The sequence below is a fragment of the Passer montanus genome, unplaced genomic scaffold (genome assembly GCF_014805655.1).
Source record: "Passer montanus isolate IOZ18808 unplaced genomic scaffold, ASM1480565v1 scaffold265, whole genome shotgun sequence".
Taxonomy (NCBI): Eukaryota; Metazoa; Chordata; class Aves; order Passeriformes; family Passeridae; genus Passer; species Passer montanus.
The window spans coordinates 100,073-124,337 of NW_024367317.1; the positions used below are offsets into that span (position 1 = coordinate 100,073).

The following is a 24,265-nucleotide window of genomic DNA, read 5'->3' on the forward strand; positions in this document are numbered from 1 at the left end:
CTAGGGGGCGCCCCCGCTCCCGCGCTGAGGGGCCGCCGCAGCTTCCCGCCCTTCGCGTCCGCCGGGAGCTGGGCCTGCCCGCCCTTTTATCGGAGCCATGGAGAAGGAAAACCGGTTTAAATTGTTCATGCCGCCGCGCCTGAGCGGTGGGCAGGTGTCTGCGGGCAGATCCCAGGTGAGCGCTCGGCCGCGGGGCCGCTGAGGGCGGCTCACAACGCCCCCTCCCCCCGCCGCCCCCTCGGGCTGTGCTGGTCTGCAGGCCGTGGCTGAGGAGGGGGCGGGAGGAAAGCTCAGAAAGCTCAGGGGCCTTCCCGGGGACACGGGGACAGTGCTGTGCCGGGGGAGTGCCCCGGCAGAGCCCCGAGCTGGAGTACACACACAAACACCCACACACATACACACACACACACACATACATACATACCAGGCACACACCCACACGCGCACACACACACACACACACACACACACACACACACATCCCCCCCCCACACCCCCCACACACACCCCCCTGCGCACACACACACACACACACACACACACACACACATCCCCACCCCACACCCCCCACACACACGCCCCTGCCCCTGCTCTGGGCTCATTTCTGTGCACATGCCTAGACTGGCATATGCACAGACACCTTCAGTTCGGATTTCAAAGGCTTTTGTTGTTATTTTCTGTCAAAACTGAAGGGAATAATCTTCTCGAGCATCTGCTCTGTGTTGTAAGTCTGTGTTTCATACGGGTAATTCAGCACAGAGAGCGAGCAGGGCCCCACTCATGCTTGAACCGGCGTTGAATTCTTGGTGTCACCAGGTCAAGTGTACAGTGAAAATGTTCTGTCTCCACACTGAGTTATGGAAATTCAACAAGTTATTTTTTCATGTCAAAGCTCGTTATGAATTATGTCGAGATTCAAACGGGATATTCTGACAGCAGATGAGTTAGCTATTTACAGGATGAACTTCTGTGACTTCAAAACCTTGTAAAAGGGTATTTTCATGCTGAAACATAATCAGATATGGCTTAGAACTTAGAACTGCCCTTGAAAGTAAAGCAAAAAAGAAATATCAACTACTGGTCTTCAAAAAAGCAATTTGTCTCCTTGAGTCCTTTACGATGCACCAGTGCCCAGACAGACAGGAGCCGCTGAGTTCCCTGCATTGAAAGCTTCCCCTTTGGCCACAGTCTGTAAAGCAAACTGCAGGAGACCGCCAGTTCCATAAACCACTGTGAAGTGAGCGGCAAGCGAGTTCCAAAGTCATTACCAATACCTTGGGCTTTGAAAATTGTAGGCAGCTATTTTATTAATGAAAAATTCTATTTTCACGTCATCTGTAGGGATTCTTTTTTCCTGGATTTTAAAATTCTTCTTTACAAATCTACCCATAAGACACTAATTTTTTAATTTGTGCAGGGTTTTAACAAATGCTCAGATGATGATTTTAAGCTGCCATTCGATGTGTCAAACCGCGGCGAAATCACTGATTCAGGTAGGATTAAAATATTTGCCATGCACGTTCTTTAGATTTTTATATATTGTCAAGTTTTAATTTTCATGAGTAGTCTCACAGTTTCATATCTGTAACTGTTAAATACAGCTTCACTGTTATTTTTTTTAGAAATACATTGATCAAAATCTCTTCATGTTTCAGATACAATTTCACAGCAAGTAAAACTTTGCTCTGAAGTAGATGAAGAGGTCAGCTAAGTATCAACTCTGCATATCTAATTCCTTGGGGTCTTTTGAATTTGTTCCCAAACGGTGCCTAATGCATTATTCAGTAGATATTTCAGGGCTAAAGGAAGTAGTCAAAAGGGAATAATGTGTTCTGTCTCCTGTTTAAAGCTGAATCACTTAGAGGAGATATTTGTGATTTAGTGAACATGACTGGAAACAAATATGTAAAAATTAAGGTGATTGCAATGTTGTTGTTTTTTCTTTGAAGTGCCTGTGAAGTCTAGGAGCTTTAATTAGGGTCAGATTTAAACACTTAAGTATCCTTGTGAAACTGGCTCTGAATATTCTATTGAGGGGCAGAGGGGTTGAAGTCAGAGTATTCTTTGGAAAACTGAAGTAGATAATCCCAGTTGCCTTGTGTGGCCTTATTTTATCTGTAAAACAGTGAATTTTTTGTTTCCTCGAGCACTGGATTCTTTTCACAGCGTCTTTACCAGCATATTTCTGCTTTAGCACAACTCAGTAAACCTAACTTTTTTTGCAATAGCTTCTGTACTGTGCAGCTACAAAATGCTGTTTGCTACCACAAAAGAAAACACATTTCTTGCACTCTCCCTGCTGATTTTCATATCCCTGACGACTAGACTTTTTTAATCCTAAGCTATTAAAGTACCATCCGGACTGTAACAGTACTGTGATGCAGCCAAAACAAGGATGGTGTTTGGGGGTGTTGTACGTGACCTGAACGCCCTTTGGGCTCCTGTGTTGCTCTTACCTGCCTTGATCACTGGCCCCGAACTGCTTGTAGGACGATTTCAAAGTGCCCTAAGGGCACAAGGGTGGTGGTTTTCCTCCCTGCTCCTGTGTGTTAATGGCAGTATCACAGGAACTCTTGGGCAAAGTCTCTGAAGCTGCTTTTAGTTAACTCAGCAGTGTCTGTCAGAAGGAGAGGACAGAAATGGTGCGAAGAACCTCTTAGAAGGAATTTTGGCTTCACTGATAATTCTAGCAAAACTTTTATTGCTTTTGCTGAACTGCAGTTATCCATGTCTTTTAAGACCATCTATTTGGTGATGTCTGAAGGTGGTTTGGGATATTTCATTGTATTTGTTTCTCCTATGTGCTCTGTAATGCCTTTTGATACATACATAGAGGACGCACAAAGATTTAAACTTTGGCTCCTGATCATATAGGCTTATATCACCATCTTTGGAAAAATGTTACTCTTGTGATGTTTCTAAGAGGTAAATATGTTATCTACAACAGTATTAATTAGATAGTATTTAAGATTAAATTGTGGTACCTGTTTTAATAGAATACAGAAACAATGAATGAATTGTTCTCAAAACTCTACAAAGAGGCTGAGAAGATTAAGCAGTGGAAACTGACTGTGGAATCGGAACTAAACCAGAAAGAAAGAAAACTCCAAGAAACTAGAAAGATTGTTGAAGCACAGAATAAAGCCATTCAAGAACTGCAGGCCAGTATTGTATAGATGTATACATTGAATAGACAACGTTAAGTGCTTCCTGATTCAGTAGGACAGTATTATTGATACAATTAAATATTAAAGACTGTTGCAGTTTGGTTTGTGCCTTGAGAAAGTTATTATTTTGAGAAGTTGCAGGTACCTGTCCTGTGTGAGCATGTGTATGAAGAATATACCTGTAAGTGTCTCAGTTGCTGGTAAATTATTGTTCATTAATTATTACATCTTTCATGCAAAAGATGAGTCAGCATGTAATACCAGATAAAACAGACTTCTCTCTACTGATGCCCAAAATTACTTTTTCATGAGGGATTTGAGAAGTCGAAGTGGATTTCTAATATATTTTTCAATAACAGTGTCTTTTTGCACTTGTTCCCTATGAAATTAGTTTGAAAATGAAAAACTCCGTTTGAAACTGGAAGATGAGATATGTGAAAATAAAGATCTCTTGAAAGAGTAAGTAATAGAACCAAGTATATATTTTTGTGGTGAAAACAATCAGTTTTCACGTGGGCAGTTTTATATAGCTGTTAAAATTTAAAGGTCATTTACATTGTTACTCCTTAGGTACACAAAGTACTGTGCACTCCTGTGAAATCATGGTGTTTTTCCCTCCTTTAGAGCCGCTGCTTCAAGGCATCTGTGTAATCTGCTCAAGGAAACCTGCACTCACTTCACAGAGAAGACCAGCAAATGTAAATGCTTTTTTATTTTTTATTTATGAGAGTAAATGTACTTCTAGCTAGCTCTAAATTCACGAACAGAAGAAGAAAGTTCTCATGCTGTTCAGATAAGTTCCCCAGTTGAGATCGACTGGATGTGGCTCTTAGCACGAGAAGTGAATTTTAATTGGCTCATAAAGTTGGAAGTGATGCCACAGGTCTAACAGACATATCATTTGTAATGCTAAATCCAGAGGACTTTTGAAGCCAGTAAAAGTGTTTGCTGAAAGGCTGCCAGCCTGGGAGCTCTTTGGGTGCCTAAACAGTGATACAGGATTGAGGCAGTGCCAACACCCCTGATTAGCCACTGGCAGCCGCTCCGGAGCAGGGCAGGTCTCCTCAAGTCTGGTCAGCCAATTGAAGTTTGTCAGTCCCATCCAGATACTGTGAATATATTAAGACATTTGAAGTGACACTTCATGCCTGTTTTTAGGCAGTAGAATCTACTCTAAATTCCCAGCACTGTAACAAATTTCCTGAGCTGTCAGTTCCTCTTTTCAGCCATCACACATTTGTGAGGAAAAAAGGTCTTATGCCCAAGATATAATGAGTAACTAGAATTCTTCTCGTGAAACTGAACAAGCCAAGACAGTTGGATAATTTAATGAAGCTTAAGTTCTTGAGGTTTTAAAACATGTTCTTGATTGGGAATTTTACTTTACATGCAATTTAGAATTGTTACTATAATCATTAGAATTTTACTAACTTGATCCTGGATGCTTAAGAAGTGTATATTTCTTTTTAGCTTTAATTCTAGAAACACTTGTGTATAGATGTACTGTTCTTTTTTCATAGCTGTGTTTCTTACTGTTCTCTTTTTAATTGCTTTCTTAGGGAAAAATAGTATAAATTACAAAAGTGAAAGGAAAGAAGGAAAATATGGACATGGAGTGTTGTTGCAATTTTATAATGACAGTTCTGTGGTTATAGGTATATGCTGATAGGAAGAAATTCAGTGCTAAACCCTATATTACAGTTTATCAAATACTAACAATTTTGATACATTTTTATTCCACAGCATTAATACTATAATAATTAATATGGTTACATAGACTGACCCAGAATTACACTTTTCACAGGAAAAAAATATATTGGGAAGGAAATTTAAAAGCTGAACTTACTTAATGTTTCAATGAAATACACATTTTCCCTAGATTCTGTAACTTTTGGCACCATGTTTCATAATGACTTATTTAATAAGAATGGAGCTGATAATTCCTTTTTTATTCATTATGCTGATTAAGTATTATGACTTGGATAGTTGGTATTCTTTTTCAAAATAAAAACTTTCTTGTACGTTCTTGCTTTGACAGATGAACAGGAAAAAGAAGAAACAATCAAATTGTATGAGGAACTTCATGGCAACATAGAAGTAAGTGACCAAGCTTGATGAAAGGAATGGAATGTGAGTTATGTGCATATACTGAGCTGAGTTACATGTTGAGATGCTATTTGTATCCATCATGTCATGTGTGATGCAAGAAGTCGAGTTTCAATCCCTTTTCAAGCAATATTTTTGTGTTATATAAAGCAAATTCAATGGAGAAAGCGCAGCGGCATGTGGGATGTAGATCCATGTGATGTGTGCTTAGTGCTGGGTGACTGCCAGAACTTCTTTTTGGACTCTGTTTCACCTATGTGGTGGTTTCTCAGAATGGCTGAGGTGGGCAGCAGCCCCTGGAGAAGTTCCAGGGTTTCCAGTATTGAACTTCAAATATTAAATTTTGTTTCTAGAGAATGACAGTGGCATTTGAAGAGCTTCGTGTGCAAGCAGAGAACGACAGATTGGAAATGAGCTTCAAATGTGAGAATTTGTGCTTCATGGCTTGTATTACACATGCAGTATCAGGGCAGACAGATGTGAAGTGCTCGAATGATGAGCAGGTCACACTGAGACACTGGGACCCTTCTTTTATTCATGCTGCTTCTGTTCACTGCCTGGTCCCTTCTATTGTTGTTCCACTGGGCCAAATTTGGAACTTTATTTTTCAAATTGTCACTTGAAGTTTTGTCTGTGAAGTACAGTCTAGAGATCAATACTTACTTCATGTATGTTGTTTATTTAAATGAAAATGCACTAGTGTATAGCTACAGAAACTTTAGCTAAATGCTCTCTCTATATATGTATAGCCTACTATGTTTCTGTTTCATTTTTACATGCTCTTTTTATTAGTTTCTTGTAACAAACATGGAGTAATGGACTAATTCTGTAGAAAGCTGGCAAAAAAAGATATTTTGATTATAAAATCAAACACTGCCTCAAGAATTACTCTTGGGAAACAAATTGTACAGCTGTACAATTACAAGCAATCTTAAAGTGGAAGTTGTATTGAACTTGGAATATATTTCAGCTAGAATGTTAACTATGGATATTACTGTATCTCAAAAGTAAAAGAAGAAGCAGAAAAAGTGGACAAGCTTGAAAAAGAATGCAAACTGGAAGTCAGTCAAAAGGAAAAGCAGGTTTGCTCAGTTTTACCATCTAATATGTAGAGTTTTATTTGTGACTAAAGGGGCAATGCAAGAGCCAATAAGTGTTTCTGGGTGTTAGTAAAAAAGACAAAATAACATCTGAAGCTGCATTTAAGTCAAATTTTGCTAAGTTTACTGATGTTTCAGTACCTGTAGTCTGCTGGAATTCATGGTTTGATTTTGAATTGCAGAACTTTTTTGTTTAGAGTAATGTGACTTGATCAATATTTGGCTAAGATTATATCTAGCCAAATATTATCTATCTGTCTGTCTATCTATCTATCTATCTATCTGTCTGTCTGTCTGTCTATCTATCTGTGCATCTATCTGTCTATCTAATCTAACTTGAATGACAGCAAAATGTCTGCTTATTATAGGTGGAGTACAAATGAAAATTTGTTTCCAGACTTCATTATATTTCTTGCATTTTGCTAGATTTCAGCTCTTACCATAGAGAGAGATGAAAGAGAAGATGTAATAAAAGACATCAAGACCCAGCTGCAGACGTCACAAAATAAGATTGCTGACTTAATAGAAGTAAAATGTAAGAGTTCTGCCTGCTGTGTTTGAATGTAATTGTTTATAGAAGCATCGGAAACAGGGTCATGGTAGTCTTATTCTGTTGCTGGCTGGCAGCAGAATTTTGGGGCCTTGAAGGCCCTATTTTTGTTTGGAACAGAAGCTGCTCATATGGGATCAGGACTGGCAGGGTAGTTTTTAGGGTGAGTCAAGCAGTGAGAGCTTTTGAAAATTGCAAGGAGAAAATATATTGCTTCAGTTTTGTAAATTTACAGTCAGGCAGATGTCACTGAGGAAACTTACTTTTCAGAACTTGATTTTCAATATTTTTAAGCCATCTATATTCAAATTTTATATATTATTTTATAGTATATGATGTCAGTACCATTGGCCTTTGTTAAATTCTTTAAATGTATGTAATTTTCCATTTTTAGCAGCATTTTTTAGTAAATGTCCTATTTGTAAAAATATAAACATCTTTTTTTGTTTAGTACATAATGAAGAAATGTTAAAGGAATCCCAGGTCAGTAAAGAACATTTGAGGGCAGAGCTGGAAGAGGCTAAAATTTCATTGCAAAAGGCAGAGGTATACCTTGCTTATAGTTTTACATTATAAATAGACTAGATGAGTATTTGCATAAATAATTATGGATACTTTAGATATGAAACAGCTGTATCTGTTTGTTGCAAAACATGTTCAGAAGTTATATAATGTTTTGAAGGTTGCTCAAAAGAACTTAGAAACCGAATTCCAGACTACAGTGAAAACATTAATTCAGGTTACCAGAGAAAAGGAAGAACGGGAGGAAGAATGTAAGAAACTGAAGGCTTTGCTTGCAGCCGTGACAGAGGAGTTTGAGACTTCTATTGCCAATTTGAAAAGCTCGCTGGAAGAAGAACAAAATAGGTAAATTAATGAGTTTAAATTCGAAGAGTGATCTTACAGGTTGCAGTCTATGACAGAATCAAGAACAATTGGAAATGAAGCTGAAATTTGGAGGTTTTTTACAAAGTGGTCTAAATGCAGAGAATTTATGTAATTTTTTTACATAATTTTTGTAAATTTATGTAATTTTTTTTATTTGTGATAGTTGATACTGGTCTACAAAAAGTAAATTTTTGCCCCCTCCAACTTTCATAATTCTGTCTTTAAGAAATAGAGATTTCTGTAAGTATATGTTTGTTTACTTTTATGTCTACTGTTCTGAAGTTGTAAAAGTGAAATTTGATATGTGTTGCAGGTAAAGGTTCTTAAAGTGCTTTGTCTTATTGTCCTTTAAGTTTCAAATGCAGTGCTTTGTACTATACATTTGGGATTTTTAAATTACCATTTTCTTAGATTAAAGAAATCTGAAGACAATTCAAAGCTGCTTATCTTGGAGCTGCGAAATAAATCTGCTGAACTGGGTAAGGCTCGTAGAAAGGCAGAAAATGAGCTAGGCAGTAATAAAAAAAGTTTTCTGCTGTTTTCTGGAAATGGACTGTCTCTAGTAGTTGGAGAAATGATTTTACAGTACCTGTACCTGTCAGGAATGCTTAAATTTATTTTTACTCAGCTGACTCCCTTTTCTTTGGGGGCCTCCCTTTTCTTTGGGGGTCCTTGGTACTGGCAACAGCCAAAGGGCAATGCTGTGCAGAGCTGCAATAGTAAGACCATTCATGCATGAATTCTTATGGAAGTAATTTTCGTTTCCAGCTAAGACAGTAGCACTGCAGGTGCCAGGAGTGACTTCTGTAGCTTGTAGCAGAGATAAACCCCTCCCATTAAGGTTTCTGTAGACCCTCCCCATGCTAGAAGTGGAATGATGCTGGCAGGGGTTGTCTTTCAATACTGCTTTGGTATCATGTGGTTTCTAGGGATCTGCTCCTTAGTCCCCAGAGTAAGAGATCTGCCTTCAGGGTGGTTTTCCTGCTGTGCAGCACATGGCCCCAGATCTCATCTGACAGATGAGAAATGCAATTGGATGTGTCCATCTGCCCTGAGGGCAACCGGAGAGAAGTGTTCAGAGGGAACTGCTAATGCTTGTCTAGAACGAGGCAAGATGAGACCTGTGAGAGTTCCACACCAAACACGACCTTGCTGTTGAGTACGTGCAAAACGTACCAGCATTGTGAATGTGCACATAGAAAACATTTGGAAATTAGTAACAACTGCTTTCTTTTTTCAGCATATCCATGTGATACCTTCAGCAGTTCAAATTTTTTTTTCTGGAACAATGCAGATGCATCAATACTTGGGGAATACTTTAGTCTTACAGTCCATGGTTTATTTGAAGCTATAATTGTGGAAAACATAATAGGCTCTAAATTTTATTTGAGATAAATATTTAGTTTCTCTTCAGATACGGATTTGATAATGTCTGAATCATTTTTTCAAGTCTGCATTTAGATTAAGTCATAGGTTAGCTTTTCAGTTTCTTAACTTAATCCAACAAGTTTTGAGAACTGGGTATTGCAAAAGGGTAAATGTTTTATACTGCCTGCTAAATATGAAAAATTATTTCTGTTCCATTAATTTTACATTACATGTGCTGTAGAAGAGATAACTAAAGTAAAATGTGATCAAGAACTGCAACTTGAAGAGCTGTCAGAAACTCTGGTAAATGTTCATTTTATTAATCTCATGGCATTTGAAATTCCTCTTGCTTTATAAGTACCTTAAATGCCATAAATAAATACAATCTAGTCTACCTTAACATTTCTACCAAACTTTCTCACACACAATTTCAATGTTTTCTTTGAAGAACTTCTTTATTGCCACTGTTTTTCTTGTCTCTTGTGCTTTGTTTTTTCTTGTCTCCCATGTTTTGGTTTTCCTTGTCAAGGTTTTTGGTTATTTCTGTCTTTGTTTATGCCCATTCAAATACCACTCCCTCTGGATATAAAGTTTCCCCATTTTTTTCTTACTTACAGGGAGGTAATTAGCTCTGACCTCTGTGAACCCTACTGTACTGTGACACAGGCCCATTTTCTGTCACAGAGGTCTAAGCTGTATGAAGTACACTCCTAATAGAGACTTTTTTTCGTTTTCATTTTATATTTACAAGTCTAACAAGAATTCGTATCAACCAAAGTTAAGATAGTGTGAAATCAGGTGTGCATTTTACCGTGTCTGCTTGTTGTCATAATCTGTGCATTGAGTGTTCTGAATGAGTTTCACTAATTTTCTAAAATGGGCAAATTGGAGGACTTTTACTGAAGAAGCATCTTGAGGCTACTGTAGAAAATTTGCAGAGAGAGAAGAATTTGGAGAGAGAAATGAAAATGCTCTCCAAATGAGAGAGGTCTGAAGTAGGGCAATAGTAACATGTTTTTATAAATAGGGAAGTTACACATCACATCATGACTTGTATACAAGTTCATACATAAGAAATAGCAGTGAGCAGTTAAAGAGCAGTGTCCCACCCTGAAGTGCTCTGCTCCTAACAGTGACAGCAGCAGATCCTCAATCCTCCTGTCTACAGGAGCCTGACTGTTGTCCCTTGCACTCCTACAGTAGCTGTACTAAGGATGGAGACACAGCCCTGTTGATTGCCTTTGTATTCTGTCATATATAACTGGAATTCTCTGATGTTTATTTAGTCTTTTTTATTTAGATTAATGCAAAAGCTTAAAAGTCAGAAGCAAATGTCTTTATTTAAAATCATGTCCAAGGAATCGAATTTAGTAGTTTTGCAGCCTAGGTAATTAAACTCACAGCAGGGGACATTAACAGCACTGGTGTCAGAATTCACTATCTCACACCACTTCCATATCCCACCAGAGATATGTAAAGATACAGTCTGTACATACAGATAATACAGATAATAATAACATAGTAATACCTTTACATACAGATAATCCATGACATGGATATTGTTTGGTTCTTCTGAAAGCCTTGTGCTCTTAGTTCATGTCTGATAAACCTTCATGAGTTGTAGTTTGCACATGTATACTCAAAACTCCTCCTTTTCATTTTGCAGAAAGAAAACAGTGATTTGAAAGCACAGCTGACTAGTACAGCTGAAAAGGAACAAGATTGTTTAAAACAGCTTGTGACTCTGAAAACAGATCTTGAACAAGAGGCGTATGAGCATTTTGAAAATATAGTATTTAATTATTTTTGGTGTAATATAGAAGTTGCTTTAATACACAGTGAAATGAACTATGACTATTTTCTAATGAAAGTTTTGAACCACATAGTATGACATTAATTATATACCTACATTTCTAAAGTACACTTTCTCTGTTTGTATGTGTTCTATGGCATATGTAGTTGTTCCATATCTCTTTGATTTACTTAATAAGAAGAGAAAGTTTCTGCATTCATTGTTAATCTTGCTTTGAACTGCATCATCTTCACTAACCATTATATTTATTTAAAAGTTTACTCTGGTTTTCTTTCCTTCTTCTGTCACCTTTTTATATCCCTGTGACTTTGCTGAAAAGCTTATATTTGTAGATAAAGGCCTGGACTTTTTTCATAATGGAATAACACTTGATAATGGGTATATTTAATTTAAAAGGAGATTTCAAAATGCATGTTCTTATTCCTCTTGGCCATTTGTTTTAAATTAGGTTAAAGAATGAACAACTAACAGTGTATCTCAATAAGCTTTCACTAGAGAAAGAACAAATAGCACAAGAGAAAAATGCTGTGGCTGCAGAACTCAAGAAACTGCAAGAACAACAAGAGGCAAGTTGTAAACTTCCAGGTTTTTTTGAAAGGACAATACTCAATTTTACATATTACTCAGTTTTACAAATTAAATGATGAGCTGCAACATGACTTGGTTCTATAGAGTACCTGAGCTATTTCTTGTGTTTGAATTGGAAAGGAAGTGTATTTACACTTGTGAATAAGGCAGGTCAGTGTGCTTTGGATGTCTTTGAATTTTTAAGGAGTCGCTTTGAATTTTATTTCTTTGCTGACACGAGTCTTTACTTAGGATAGTAAGAAAAAAGAAGAAAATACAAAGCAGTTAGTTGAGAACCTAGAAGAGGCAAATAACCAGCTAAGGCAAGTAAAAACAAATATTAATATCTGATATTGTTAAAGGAAGTAGACTCAAATAGTTAGTTGTGTTCATCTGCTGCTTTCCGGGATGTTTTTCTAGATTATATAGCTAAACAGAAACTATTCAGAATTGCTGTTGGCCAAGTAGATTTTCTCAGATTAGAAATATCTATTGCTACAGGAACAAAGTTTGCCATCATTTTGTATTACATAGAAAGAGTTATCTTGTTAGACATCTTAGGTGAAGGAAATTAAAATGGAAATTCAAGGTTATGGATTAAATGTGACAAGGCAAAACTGGGTAAGTGTTACTCTCTGCAGAAGTCTCTGTATCATCAGTTCAATAGATAGGCAACCTCCCATGCTTCATAGTTGTGTTACAATATTCCAGGTTAGGATGTATTTTCCTTAGGTCAGCTGGAACATCTTTTTCTACTTAAAAAAAAGTATAGACAGTTCACATTTTGACTTACTAGGCATGTTGCTTCATTTTAAGAACATTTTCATTGAACAGCTTATGAAGTTCCCGTCAACATTAGCAGCTCTTTTTAGAAAATAAAATAATAAGTTAAAGGCAATAAGTAAATATTTACTAATCCATGTTAATTTGGCACTTAGAAATGAACTGGAATCTTTGAAGGAGAAAATGGCAAAGACAGGTGAAGAGATTAAAAGTACACTGGACGAAAGAGAAGAAAACGTATGTCACGTCATGTGTCATGAAAATATATTACATAACCTATAGGACAGCATCTAAATGTAAAATCTTTGTTGGGATTTTTTCTTCAAAGCTCTGCCTGGGGGATGTGATCTTTGCTAGACTCTTTCTTCTTTCACACCTGCTACCAGTTGTGACATTGTGTGTCCACATGCTGAGCCTTATTATTTTAAAAGAGAAGCACAGTCACTGGGATGTTTACTCTTTGCTGGGAAGTTTAATATTAAAGATTTGTTTGTTTTCCAGGAAACGGAGAACCTGCTTTTCTGTTTTTTCATATACCCACTCAGTGATGGATGGGCTCTGGATTAGCTTTTTATATGTAGTGTGAGTTTTAGCTTAACTAGATTCAAACAGTTGTACTTCCTTGCTATTGTTTTAAAGCAGCCTGGGGTTTTTAGCATTAGAATGGATTTCAAAATTTCATTGTAAAAGTCAAAGATTTACAATTGTAATTTCAGGTCAAGAGTACTGAAAATGAAATTTCAAGAAAGGAAAAGCTGTTGAAGATTCTAGAAAATAATTGGGAAAATTAATTTTTTTCATGGATGTAGGGAACTTCATAGAAGTGTATTTTTTAAATTGTGAAGATACTGGCATTTTTTTCTTCTTCTTTCTTAACTCTATAACCACTAAGGAACTGGTTTATTGCTATTAATTAACATCTTGTAGTACTTTATGGCTAAAACTCCAATCATTCTAACTTGTCAGATTGTGTTCAGTCCCATTGGAATAAACCAGACTGGTGCAGGTGCATGTTTGAGAACACTTACAGGAATTGCTAACATAGGGAGTCATTTTTAGAACTTGCTAATTAGTGTTTGAAATATCTCTTTCAGGTGAATAATTTAAAGAAACAGGTGGAAAATAAAACCAAATGCATTGAAGAGTTGCAGCAGGAGGTGTGTAGAGATTTTAAATGTCACAAATACATAAACACATCAAATTTTGGGTTGACTTTTCAGCAGATTTATGTCTGCTGTGATATTTTTAGATACACCTATGTAATTTAAAAATTTTCCTTTCTTATCCTAACCCTGAACAAATTAGGGAGTCATCCTTGGAATCACTCGATTTGTTAAATGAGCCTTAATTTGAAAAAGCAATTACAAAAATAATGTCTTTAATAAACATCTACTTTTTTTCATTTAGTGCATAGTATTATTTATGTACTTGTAATAAGTATCTCAGTTACTGCTAGTAGAAAAGAATTCTGCACTCGCACAAATTGTAGTAACTTCACTGTAAAAATAGATAACTTGTAATTTTTGTTATGACATCTTCACCTTCTGTCAGCAGCATCTTAGTTTTAATTCCCATTCTGCACCTCATTTTTTACTCCCTGCTGTTGCTCAGGAGGAGCCTTTCTTAAGGTCATGAAGAAACAGTAATTATCACAGTAATTAGTTGAGCAGTCTTTTGTTTGTAGAATTGTTCTAGAACCTGAGCTGCACAACGGAGAGTTATTTGCCTGATGAAGGCTGGAATTTTGAAGATTCTGACATTCTTGATGCAGTTAGACCATTACATAATTCTGTTAACTTATTACAGTACAGTGCTTGTTTTGTTTTATTTCAACAGAATAAGGTGCTGAAAAAGAAAATTACTGCAGAAAGCAAGAAAAACAGTACTTATGAAGGGAAGGTAGGTTTAAATCATATCATGTTTTATAAATAATATCTTCATCAGAAGATGAGGTTTTTAAGATGACTGTTTTTAAGTCCCAGTCTAAGTAATGATGATACTTGTTAAAATACATTCTGAGCTGGTTTTTGGATTTGGGATACAGATTTTGCAGGAATGAGCTCATCGTTTTTAGACGATGCTTCTATTTTTAATCATTGGGCACCAACTGTTGGACATTTAAGAGATGGACTTCACATTGCAATTAATTATGTTTCTAATCTGTTCCTTTCTTTTTTTTTTCTTTTGTTGATAGTGGACTGAACAGGGTTCAGCAACCTCATTGTAAAAAGCATTTAAAAGACATATATGTATAACTTGCTTTAGGCTGTTCTACAAATGTATTCTGCAGTGGCAATCCCTCTGATGGGAATATTGTGTTCAGCTTTGGGTACTGCACTTGAAGAAAAGTGGACTTTTTTGAGGATATTCATATGATAAACTTAAAAGGAAAAACTGTAATCAAAATGCGCAGCTGAGAGGAAAATGTACCATAAAACCTGTGAAAATCTTATATAGATTTACAAGAGAGGAAATAAAATCTCCATCTGTATTTGTTTTTTTCTGAGGCATTTAGGGTGACTGCTTAGGGCAGTCTTCCCTATTGTACTGTTGCCATTGTTTCTTTGAGTATTTTCTAACTTACTTCAGGCCAGAGTTCAACTCTTTATTAAAAAAAAAAAAAAAAAAAAAAAAAAAGCTGGACTTTTAAATAGGAAACACTATAATCATATACCTGGAAAGTAACAGTGTGTTTCTGCTCAAAAATAAAAGGTTAAAAACATCATTAACGTAGTAATTCCTAAACAATTAACAACAGCAATATTGCATTCTCAAAAGGTGAATAAATTGCAGTTAGAGATGGAAAATATGAACAAGCAACATAAGGAAGCAGTTGACATCTATCAAAAAGACATAGAAACAAGAAAAGTAAATGAAAATAAACTTCGTGAAGAGGTGAGATGTGTTAATTTTTACTGGAACTTAATTTTCTAATTTAAAATGTTTTTATGAAGCTTTATTGTCTGGAGTCCTTGCTCTTAAATTTCAGTCTTATTAACATAATTGGAACTTCTTGTTTATGCCTGTGAGCAAAGCTTTAGTACATTAGGTGCTTAAGTTGAAGGATTTGGATATGTCTTTGAAAATAAGAACTCTGTTAAAAATTCTTTGTTTCAAGATACAGTTCAAAGAAATTCTACCTTTGGTATAAAGTGAGCATAGTTAAATTAGATTACAACTTCTCCCATATTGGTATTTTTCTACCTGCACTTTTTTTTTGATGGCAATTCTAAGAAATGTTAGGGCAGAGTGCTTGAAATGGCCTTTTGGTTTGAAGTAAACTTTCCTGCCATGGATCTACCTTTGATCTTGCCCATTTTAACAATCTGCATAAAAGATGTGGGATTTGAAAGGGGTCTTAAAAGCAAATGCAGCCCAAGTGGGACTACATACTTTATATGCACAGGGTGAAGAAGAAATTAAATTAAGGTTTTAAAAAAATATATTGTTGTTTACGAATGAAATGCAATTTATTACTAACAGATAGAAAAGATGAGGTTGCTTTGTGATGAAACGTCAATGATAAAGAGAGAAACTGATATCCGATGTCAGCATAAGATAACTGAAATGATGGCACTTATGGAAAAGCACAAGGTAAGAGATTTTACTGATTGCTGTGATTTGTAATGTGTGATACCAGGTTAATAACCTTTCAAAACCAGAAAAAGGCCTGAATCTGGGAAAAGGAAGCTGAACACGTGCTTGATTTTACATCATCTAAAATCAAATTAATTTGAAGATTTTGAAAAGATTAATATGGGCTGATAAATTCCATGCATCTAAACTTCTAGGATTTTTAGATTTTTTTTAAATTCAGGCTTCCTTTGATACCATCTGAATGTAGTATTTTTCAGTATCAGTTTGGCCTCTTTCTCTGAGAAGGTTACTTAGTGACTGTCAGCAGTTTAGCTTGCCACATTTTAGTTTGCCTTTCTATTACTCTATTTTGCAATATCTTTAGCAGATACCATTAATAAAGATAGCACAGCTGGCTCTTAGGTGCTGAACACATATTGCTGCATAGAAATAAAGCACTCTCTGCCAGTCCACAAAATAATACTTTAATCAAGCATTTTCTGTTTTACAGTTTCTGCAGAAGCGTCAATGAATCTTTTCTTTCTGAATCTTAAAAGCCTGCTTTGAAAAAATTACTGATGTTTTAAGACTGGATAGCTCTATAATTGTAACATTTAGGCACATGTTTTGAGTTTGTTGTTGATTTGTTTTTTTTAACACAGAATGAATATGATAAAATGGTTGAAGAAAAAGATGCAGAGTTAAAAGTATATAAAATTAAACAACAAAAGCAGTTATCATCAGAAAGAGCACTGGTAAGGAGTATTTTCCAATGTTGAATAATTCAGTGAGGGGGCTGATGTCCTTGTGTAGTGGTTTTATACTGGCTAAGTGCCAGGCATGCACAAAAAAAACATTCACTCATTTTTCTCTGCTGTAGTTGAGCAGAGGAGGGGAAGGAAAAATTCAAGGACTCATTAATTGAGATAAGGATTAGGAGAAAAACACTTTGAGGGTAAAGCAGATTCAAACTTAAATAGTACCAAAAAATATTATTAATAGAATTAAAAATGGGTAATGAGAATTAAAATAAACCTTTAAAACACCTTTTTCCCCAATCCCTCCCTCTTGCCCACCGACAGCGCAGAGAGATAAAAAATATGATCTTCAGTAAGGTTGTGACTTCTAAAAATCTTTCATCTGTTCACTTAGAGAATTTCTTTTTCTTGCTGTGCTCTGGGGTCTTTCCCACCAGAGACAGTTCTCTGTGAACTTTTCCAGTGTGGTTTTAATTTTTACGAGTAGCAGTCCCACCCAACCTGCTGCAACAGATCTTATTCTGGGCATTAAAGTCTCCAAATGTTTCTAAAAATAAATTGGAGTAGCTCTACTCTTCCGGATAGTGTGTCATGTTCTGACTTCACACTTTGAATAGGAAACTTTTGTTTTAGTTCGATTGTGCCCTCTCACCCCCATTCTCCCACGTGTTTTAAGGTATTACCTTGAACTCTTCTGATCAAGTACCTGTTTCTTACAGTACTTCAGTCTTTTTTAAACAAGGTAAAGCAAAGCTTCAAATATAGGGTTGAAAAGCGAATAGAATTGTCTTTTGTATCTAATGAGTATCCCTATTAATTACTGTCTCACTTTGGACTGTTTTCTTTTTTCCGGGTTGTGCATAGTTAACCCTATCCTTTATTTAATGGCTTTTAGGAAAATGAGCTGTCATGCTTGAAAAATGAACTGTCATCCCTTAAGGAACAACTGAAAGCAGAAATTGAAGAAAAGGTGCAGTTTTTTATTAACTAACCAGTGTGGGTGAGAGGTGTGGCCTGGGCTTGAGCTGTGGGAGAAGTTGTATAAGAAATGAAACTGAATAGAAAAACAGTGACTTTTGAATGCTGAGGTTGTAGTAAATCTGGTCATATATTTGTGTGAGCTTTGTAACCATCTGCGATTATAGACTGTGTTCTGTAATTACACCAAGAAGATTTTTAACTACTGAATTCAAATAAATATTTACTTCCTATCACAACTCTTTTTTAGGAGAATCTTGTAAAAGAGCACTCTCGCAACGTGATTCCTGAAAGTGAAAAGAAGTACATGGTAACTTTAACTTTTTAACTTATTTTAGAATTTGGTAGGATTTATATGTGTAGAATAAATTGAAGTGCCGTGATAATTTATTTGCATTCAACAAAAGACATTGGAATGTTTTTGACTTAAAACTTTTTAAATCATAGAAAATACAAACTTATGTTCCTAAACCTTGTTTAGATCTATACTGTGAATCTATTCATCTATTCTTAGAAAGTCTCCAAATTATATTCGTACAGAAGTCAACATAGTGGAAAATAAAAAATGTTTCCTTCAGTACCTGCACAGGAAGCCCCTTGGGCAGTCCAACATTGAAGTTTTGTAACACCTAACAGTAAATTGTTCTTGTTGGATTTTTCTGCCTGTATTCCTTACTTCTCTGTAGATGCTTTTTTTTTTTTCTTTTTTTTCTTTTTTTTCCCTGGGATAAGAAGAGATTTTAAAGGGTCATACCATTCCATGGAGATATTAGACAGCAGTTTCTGGAAGGCCTCCTAATGTGTAGTTTTTCTTGCTCAGCTGTTGCTTTATGTCTCTAGAATTGTTTTACTTAGTCTTAAAAGTGTCCCTTTGTAAAGGCACTTTTTCTCTATAGAAAAGGAAAAAGCTTATACAGCTGTAAAAATTGTCAAAGTATCAAAGTAGTCCTGACTTGCAGAACTTACCCTTCTTCCCTGTCAGGAGTTCACTTGTGGTTTTCCTATTGGAATAAAATCCAGCACCTTTTTTCTAAACAATGATTGCACTGGGACCATTGCAATGCTTCTCAGTTTAACCTCTAGTGAAAAGACTATTTTAAGTAACATCAATCTTTATATAGCTATCAGTCTTTCTCTGAAAGCCTTTTCCTGCAGTTTTGTTTGTTTCTATTTTCTTAGATGTTTGATATAGTCCACAAGTAGTGGCTACAGTTCAGAATAACCTGAATTTCTGCAGATAAGCATGAAGAACTTAAATACAATGTGCCATGAAACTCAGGTCTTCCATAGCTTCCTGTTAATTCTCCTCTTTTGGCAACCAAAAATAATATAAAAAATTATTTTTCCACCCCACCCCACTTTGTTTGGGTCTTTGCTTCATGTTTGGATGGAAAGATAATAGTTCTACCATGTCTCTCAGGTGTCTTCTTGGACACTCAGGTTGTAAACTAGGTCATGAGTTTGGGTTTCGATTCCATACTTACCCCGTGAAATATAATCTAAAAATATAAACATTTTCTTTCCCAGACATATGTTATAAAGACTCCTCCAACAGATAAAATGCAAAGTGGAAGAAGCACAAACCTGTCTTCAGAGCAGAGCACAAGGAAAAAGCAGAAAGTGCTTCTCCCGCTGGATACTCAGTCAGACAGCTCCGAGCACACTGACCTCCTGGTAAGAGTCAGAGAACAAATCATGTGCTGAGCAGTTCTTTGTGCTCACTGCTGTGTCTAAGAATGAAGATAAAGAGTTTGGGCTTCCACATTCATGCTAATATTTATGTGTATATTTTTACTTTATTGGTTCTTTGTGGAATTGTAGCTGTATGTACATAATTAACATTCTTTTTATTGAACTGTTATGCCTCACAATTACATCTTAACTTTTTTTTCATAGTTTAATATCCTTAGGGGGAAAGAAAAAGCATTTTTTTTAATATAGTGTGACTAAGTAACTTTTTGATTTATTAGAGCATAGTCTCGGAAGAAGAAATTTTTAAAAATCTGTACAAAGATTATCCACAAGCTTCACAATTACATTCCACGGCACCAAAAAAGGTATGTTAGCCTTTTATAAGATTAAACCAAAGAGTTAATCAGATGTTTACAGAAACTAGTGGATGGCTTTATTTTCCTTCCTAGACACCAGCTCCATCCAGTGTGAAATCTCCAGGCTCTGCACTGAAGCTCAAAACCATGAGGAGGATGCGAGAGGCGGGCTGGACTGCAGTTTCCAAAATGGACAGGAAAAGAAAAATTAAAGAAGTTGTAAAGTTCTTTGCTTAAAATGCAGAAATACCCAGTGCCCTGGCATTGCCTACTGGTGCCACCACAGGGTTGTTTTTCTCTCAGAGTTAGTACTTTGTTGCATTTTTCTGTCACGTTCAGTATGTTTAATACTATGTTCATTCCTTTACACATATAAACTTTATGGATCTATAACTACGTCCCCCTGCAGAGCATTTTCCACCTTTCCTCCCTTGTGCTTCAAAATGTTGGGACACAAATTAGCCAATTTTAAATTTTGAAATAAATATAGCTACATAGAAAGTTGTTTCAAAGCTGTTTCTGGCATTAGAAATTCTGGTTTTAAAAAACTTCTGTTCTTTTAAATTTACTCTGTTTTTCTTAACACATAAGTACTTAGTGGAAGAAATGTAGCTGTTAAATGTATGTATTTTTACCTGAAGTCCTCTTGCTTTTTCCTGCATTTTAATGGCTGTTAGACCTGTCTTTTTAGACTGTTTTGTTTTCAGTATGCTAAAATGGTATTGAAACTTCTAAACTTTCAGTAGAATTACTTGTATTTAAAAATATTTCAGCTTCATAAGGAGTAAAATATGCATGTTAAAAGACTGTGAAAACAATGTTAAGATGCCATTAAATTGTTTGTCTGAAATACGAAGTGTGGGACTAGATGTTGTTGGTTTAAATATTTGAACACAGACAGAAATCACCCTCCAGCCTTCCTAGGGACCAGCAGAAGTGTAAGGATAGATCAGAACATCTATTTCTGTGTTAATCCTTGATTAATCTTGGTTTCACAACCCTACTTCAGAGCCTAACATAACAAGAAAACTACAAGTACGTCTTAAAATAAAATGAAAAATCAAAAATCCCAAATTCAGCTGAAGTGGGAAGCAAAACATATTTGTTGCATTCTTTTTGTGTAGTCTTATGGATAGGCCAGTAGTTTGGGTTCCTTATGTTGAGCTGTTGAGCAGTGATGTAAATGAGATTTGTTATTGTATGTAGCTAACAAATATTGTGCAAAGATCTGGGAGAATATGCTGTGCTTTCCCCATGAGCACTTGAAAGAAAAATTGAAGTTTGTACTGCCCACTTCTAGACTCAAACAGTAACTAATCAATTAGAACCTTGGTATTTCCTAAGGACATGACTCCGTGGTATATCCCATAATTCTCCTGATACTGTTAGTGTGTCTTTGTGAGGTGTTGTCTAAATCACCTGAAAAAGTACAAAAATATTGCCAGCAACACTCCAGAAAGCTTGCAGGAAGTGCAAACAGCAGGAAAGGGTGTAAAATAGTATCTGCCCGTTTCAGTGCCTGATTTTATTAATGGAGTGAGGGTACCCCCACTTGCTGCCATGGCAACAGTTCATGGTTACATTTCTCTGTGCCTCTTTCTCTGGCCTCATGCCCAGTTTGCTGGAGCACCCCATGGGGGAGAACACCCCTCTGTCTGCTCACACGTGTCTGTCAGCTCCAGAGATTCTGGGGCTCCAATACCCTCTGGACTGCAGCTGGGCCCCCTGGGAGTGCCACGGGAGCGAGGGGGATGAGGGCTGGAGCTGGATGTGCCTCTGGCTCTGGTTCAGGGGTTTCCCAGGTGCTTTGTGACCTTCGGGGTCGCCAAAAAACTGATGCCTTGTGAAGGCTGACCTAGAACAGAGACTGGATGGAGCTAAAGAATCAAGTAGGTATTTATTAAGAGACCTCAATGGATCCACCTTGGGCAGCACAACCCAAAATGGCCACAGAATGGACAACAGGTCACGGGGTCTCACACTTCTATAAGTTTTGGTCCATTAGCATATTGGAGCTAATTGTCCAATTACAGCTTTAGCCCATTAAATCCCACCCTTCTTGTTTTCTCTCTTCGGTCCACCATTGTTTATGCTCTTGGGCCTGAGATCTGGAGCATTTGTCCTTGGTCCCCAGCTAGAGAAGGAATTGTTTTGTTTCCCTACTCTGTGAGGAGAGCTTATTATCCCCTAATATGAAGCCTAGACTTACACACTAAAGCAGAACAGAATCTGAAAAATATAAAAGCTAAAACCTGAGGCATCAATGGCACTTACCTTTCAATAGCATTGATTCATGCAAGTCCCTGGCAATTGGTTTATTGATGGTTGCCATGGAAATTGCAGCAATGGGGGTGGTCTCTGGGTAGGTTGTCATGGCAACTACCATAGCAACTGCCCCGATGGTTGTCATGGCAACCAGTCTTGGCAACAGGACCTGAAATGGTTGTGGTGGCAGCCAACTACAGCAACAGGTCTCAGTGAAATGTCCAGGGCAACAGCCCCTGGCAACATATCCATGATGGTTGCCATGACAGCCATCCCCAAGTGCTGGTTACCATGGAAATAGTCCCTGGCATAGCATTTCCCTGTCTGGTTGCCATGACATTGGACTTCAGCAGTGCATTTGGCTGATGTTTGTCATGGTAACATGACAGGTCCAGAATTCCATGGCACAAGCCCATAGGAATGGGGGGGGGTTTCCTGGTGCTGGTTTCCATGGCAACTGAGCATCACAACTGGTTCAAGCTTTGCTTGCTGTGGCACCACACTTAGGAAGGGGTCCTGAGTTGATAGTTGCTGTGGTAACAAGTGTGATTGATAATTGCTGTGTTAACAAGTTCCTAGGGTGGTGTGCATGTCCCATTCCCATAAACAGTGAAGGTCAGGTGGGACAGAGCTCTGAGTAACCTGATCTGGTGAAAGATGTGCCTGCTCATTGCAGGGGGGCCAGATGAGAGCAGAGATCTTCCAATCCATTCTCTCTGACTGTATGGTGAAAAGGGACTGCTCAGTGGACTTTCTTGTCTGATCCTGGTACCTGATCACCAGGGTCTGCCCTGTCCTGCTCAATCTTCTTCAATGTTTGCTCTCAGTGTATTCCCAGTTTCACTGTGTGTGTGTGTTTGTGTGCTGTGAGGACCAAGTGCCTGCTATTGGTGAGACCTTTTGGTGAGAATGAGTGAGAACTGGGCCCAGTCTGGGGTCAGACTGGGGCCATGGGGGCCCTGCCCAGTGGTGTCAGCTACCAGATTAATCGGCATCAAAAGATGGAAGAGCCCTGGAGAGCAGAGGGAATATAGAGCACTGCTCTCAGAGACATGCTTATGTGAAGATAGGGTTATTTGGGATCAACAGGCTTAGGCTCCCCTGGTTTGCCTCCCTGCAGATGCACACAACTATCACAATAGATCGCTCACGATGAGGGCCCACAGTATCACTGTGTCCACTTGGTTCCATGAGGCCTCATGGTGTCACAGGGGCTCCTCAGCCCCGTGTTTACATTCACATGTTTTGGTTACAAAGGCCAATGGCCACTGGGTTCAACATGGCCTTAGGGTGTCACAGTGGCCCCTGGGCACCAAGAAGCCCCAGAGAGCCTCTTTGTTTCATGACATCCTGCAGTGTCACAATGGCCCCTTGGTTCCGTGTGCCCCCACAGAGTCACAATGGCCATTGTGCACAAGACCCCTCAGTTTTACAAGGATTACTTGTTTCCATAAAGGCCTGCAGTGTAATGGGGTCCCCTTAGTTCCATGTGCCTTCAGAGTGTGGTAATTGCCCTCTGTTCCTATAAGGTCCCACAGTGTCACAGGGTTGGTTCCAGGTGTCCCCACAGTGTCACAATGGCCTCTTGGCACCACGAGGCACCGCAGTGTCACAGGGTCCCTCTTGTGATTTGGCCCTGGCTGGTTCCAAGTACCCACCAAAGCTACTCTATCACTGCCCTTCTCAGCTGAACAGGGGAGAGAAAACACAATGTTGTGATGTCCTCTCGGTGCTTTTTATGATCTCTCCTGTAACAGGGAGCTCAAGCATGTCTGTGAAGAGTGCATCCAAGTCGCTGATAACACCTGTTATCTCTACACAGAAATTCACTTTCAAATAGAATGCACTTCTCAAAACAAAGGATAAACAAAAGTAGGTAAAATACACTATATTTTCCCACACTAAGGTTCTCCAGCCTTAGCATTCCCAGGTGCAAGGTCACCTGAGCAATCTACCATTCTCCTTGCCATTATCCTGCTTAATTCTTTTAACCCTTTCTTCCCAACACTCCATTTCCTTGCTCAAGAGCCCACAGATGCTGGAGCCTGAAATGTGGGACAGGATAGCTTGCACTTAATGGAGCACGCAGGCAAAAAGGAATAAACATATAATGCTCTAAGGTAAATGTCCCAGTCCTCCTGTCAGGGAATTAAACTGTTCAGCTGTCAGGGCACCACCCACAGGTTGTCTCAGTTGATGGATGAAGTCCTGTGGATGTCAAATGTTCCTCCCAATGCAGCTGGTTCAGGGTCATGCTGAGGCAGCACAGGCCATCACACTCAGAACAGCACCTGTGGA

The 24,265-nt window shown here is 37.8% G+C and overlaps 1 protein-coding gene across 1 annotated transcript; it reads left to right on the plus strand.

Annotated features, from left to right (window-relative positions):
* Positions 1-42: 42 nt before the first annotated feature.
* SYCP1 (synaptonemal complex protein 1) lies at positions 43-20,543 on the plus strand. Its single transcript, XM_039712379.1, has 29 exons — positions 43-175; positions 1,418-1,493; positions 1,656-1,702; positions 2,997-3,161; positions 3,559-3,626; positions 3,792-3,865; positions 5,206-5,264; positions 5,627-5,696; positions 6,282-6,355; positions 6,800-6,908; positions 7,375-7,469; positions 7,606-7,790; positions 8,223-8,290; positions 9,421-9,501; positions 10,074-10,141; positions 10,819-10,949; positions 11,441-11,558; positions 11,812-11,882; positions 12,498-12,579; positions 13,437-13,499; positions 14,179-14,241; positions 15,121-15,237; positions 15,826-15,936; positions 16,581-16,673; positions 17,572-17,646; positions 17,905-17,964; positions 19,182-19,328; positions 19,625-19,711; positions 19,796-20,543. Exons 1-29 carry the CDS (start codon positions 98-100, stop codon positions 19,937-19,939), a joined length of 2,679 nt encoding a protein of 892 aa, XP_039568313.1. The 5' UTR covers positions 43-97; the 3' UTR covers positions 19,940-20,543.
* Positions 20,544-24,265: the final 3,722 nt, after the last annotated feature.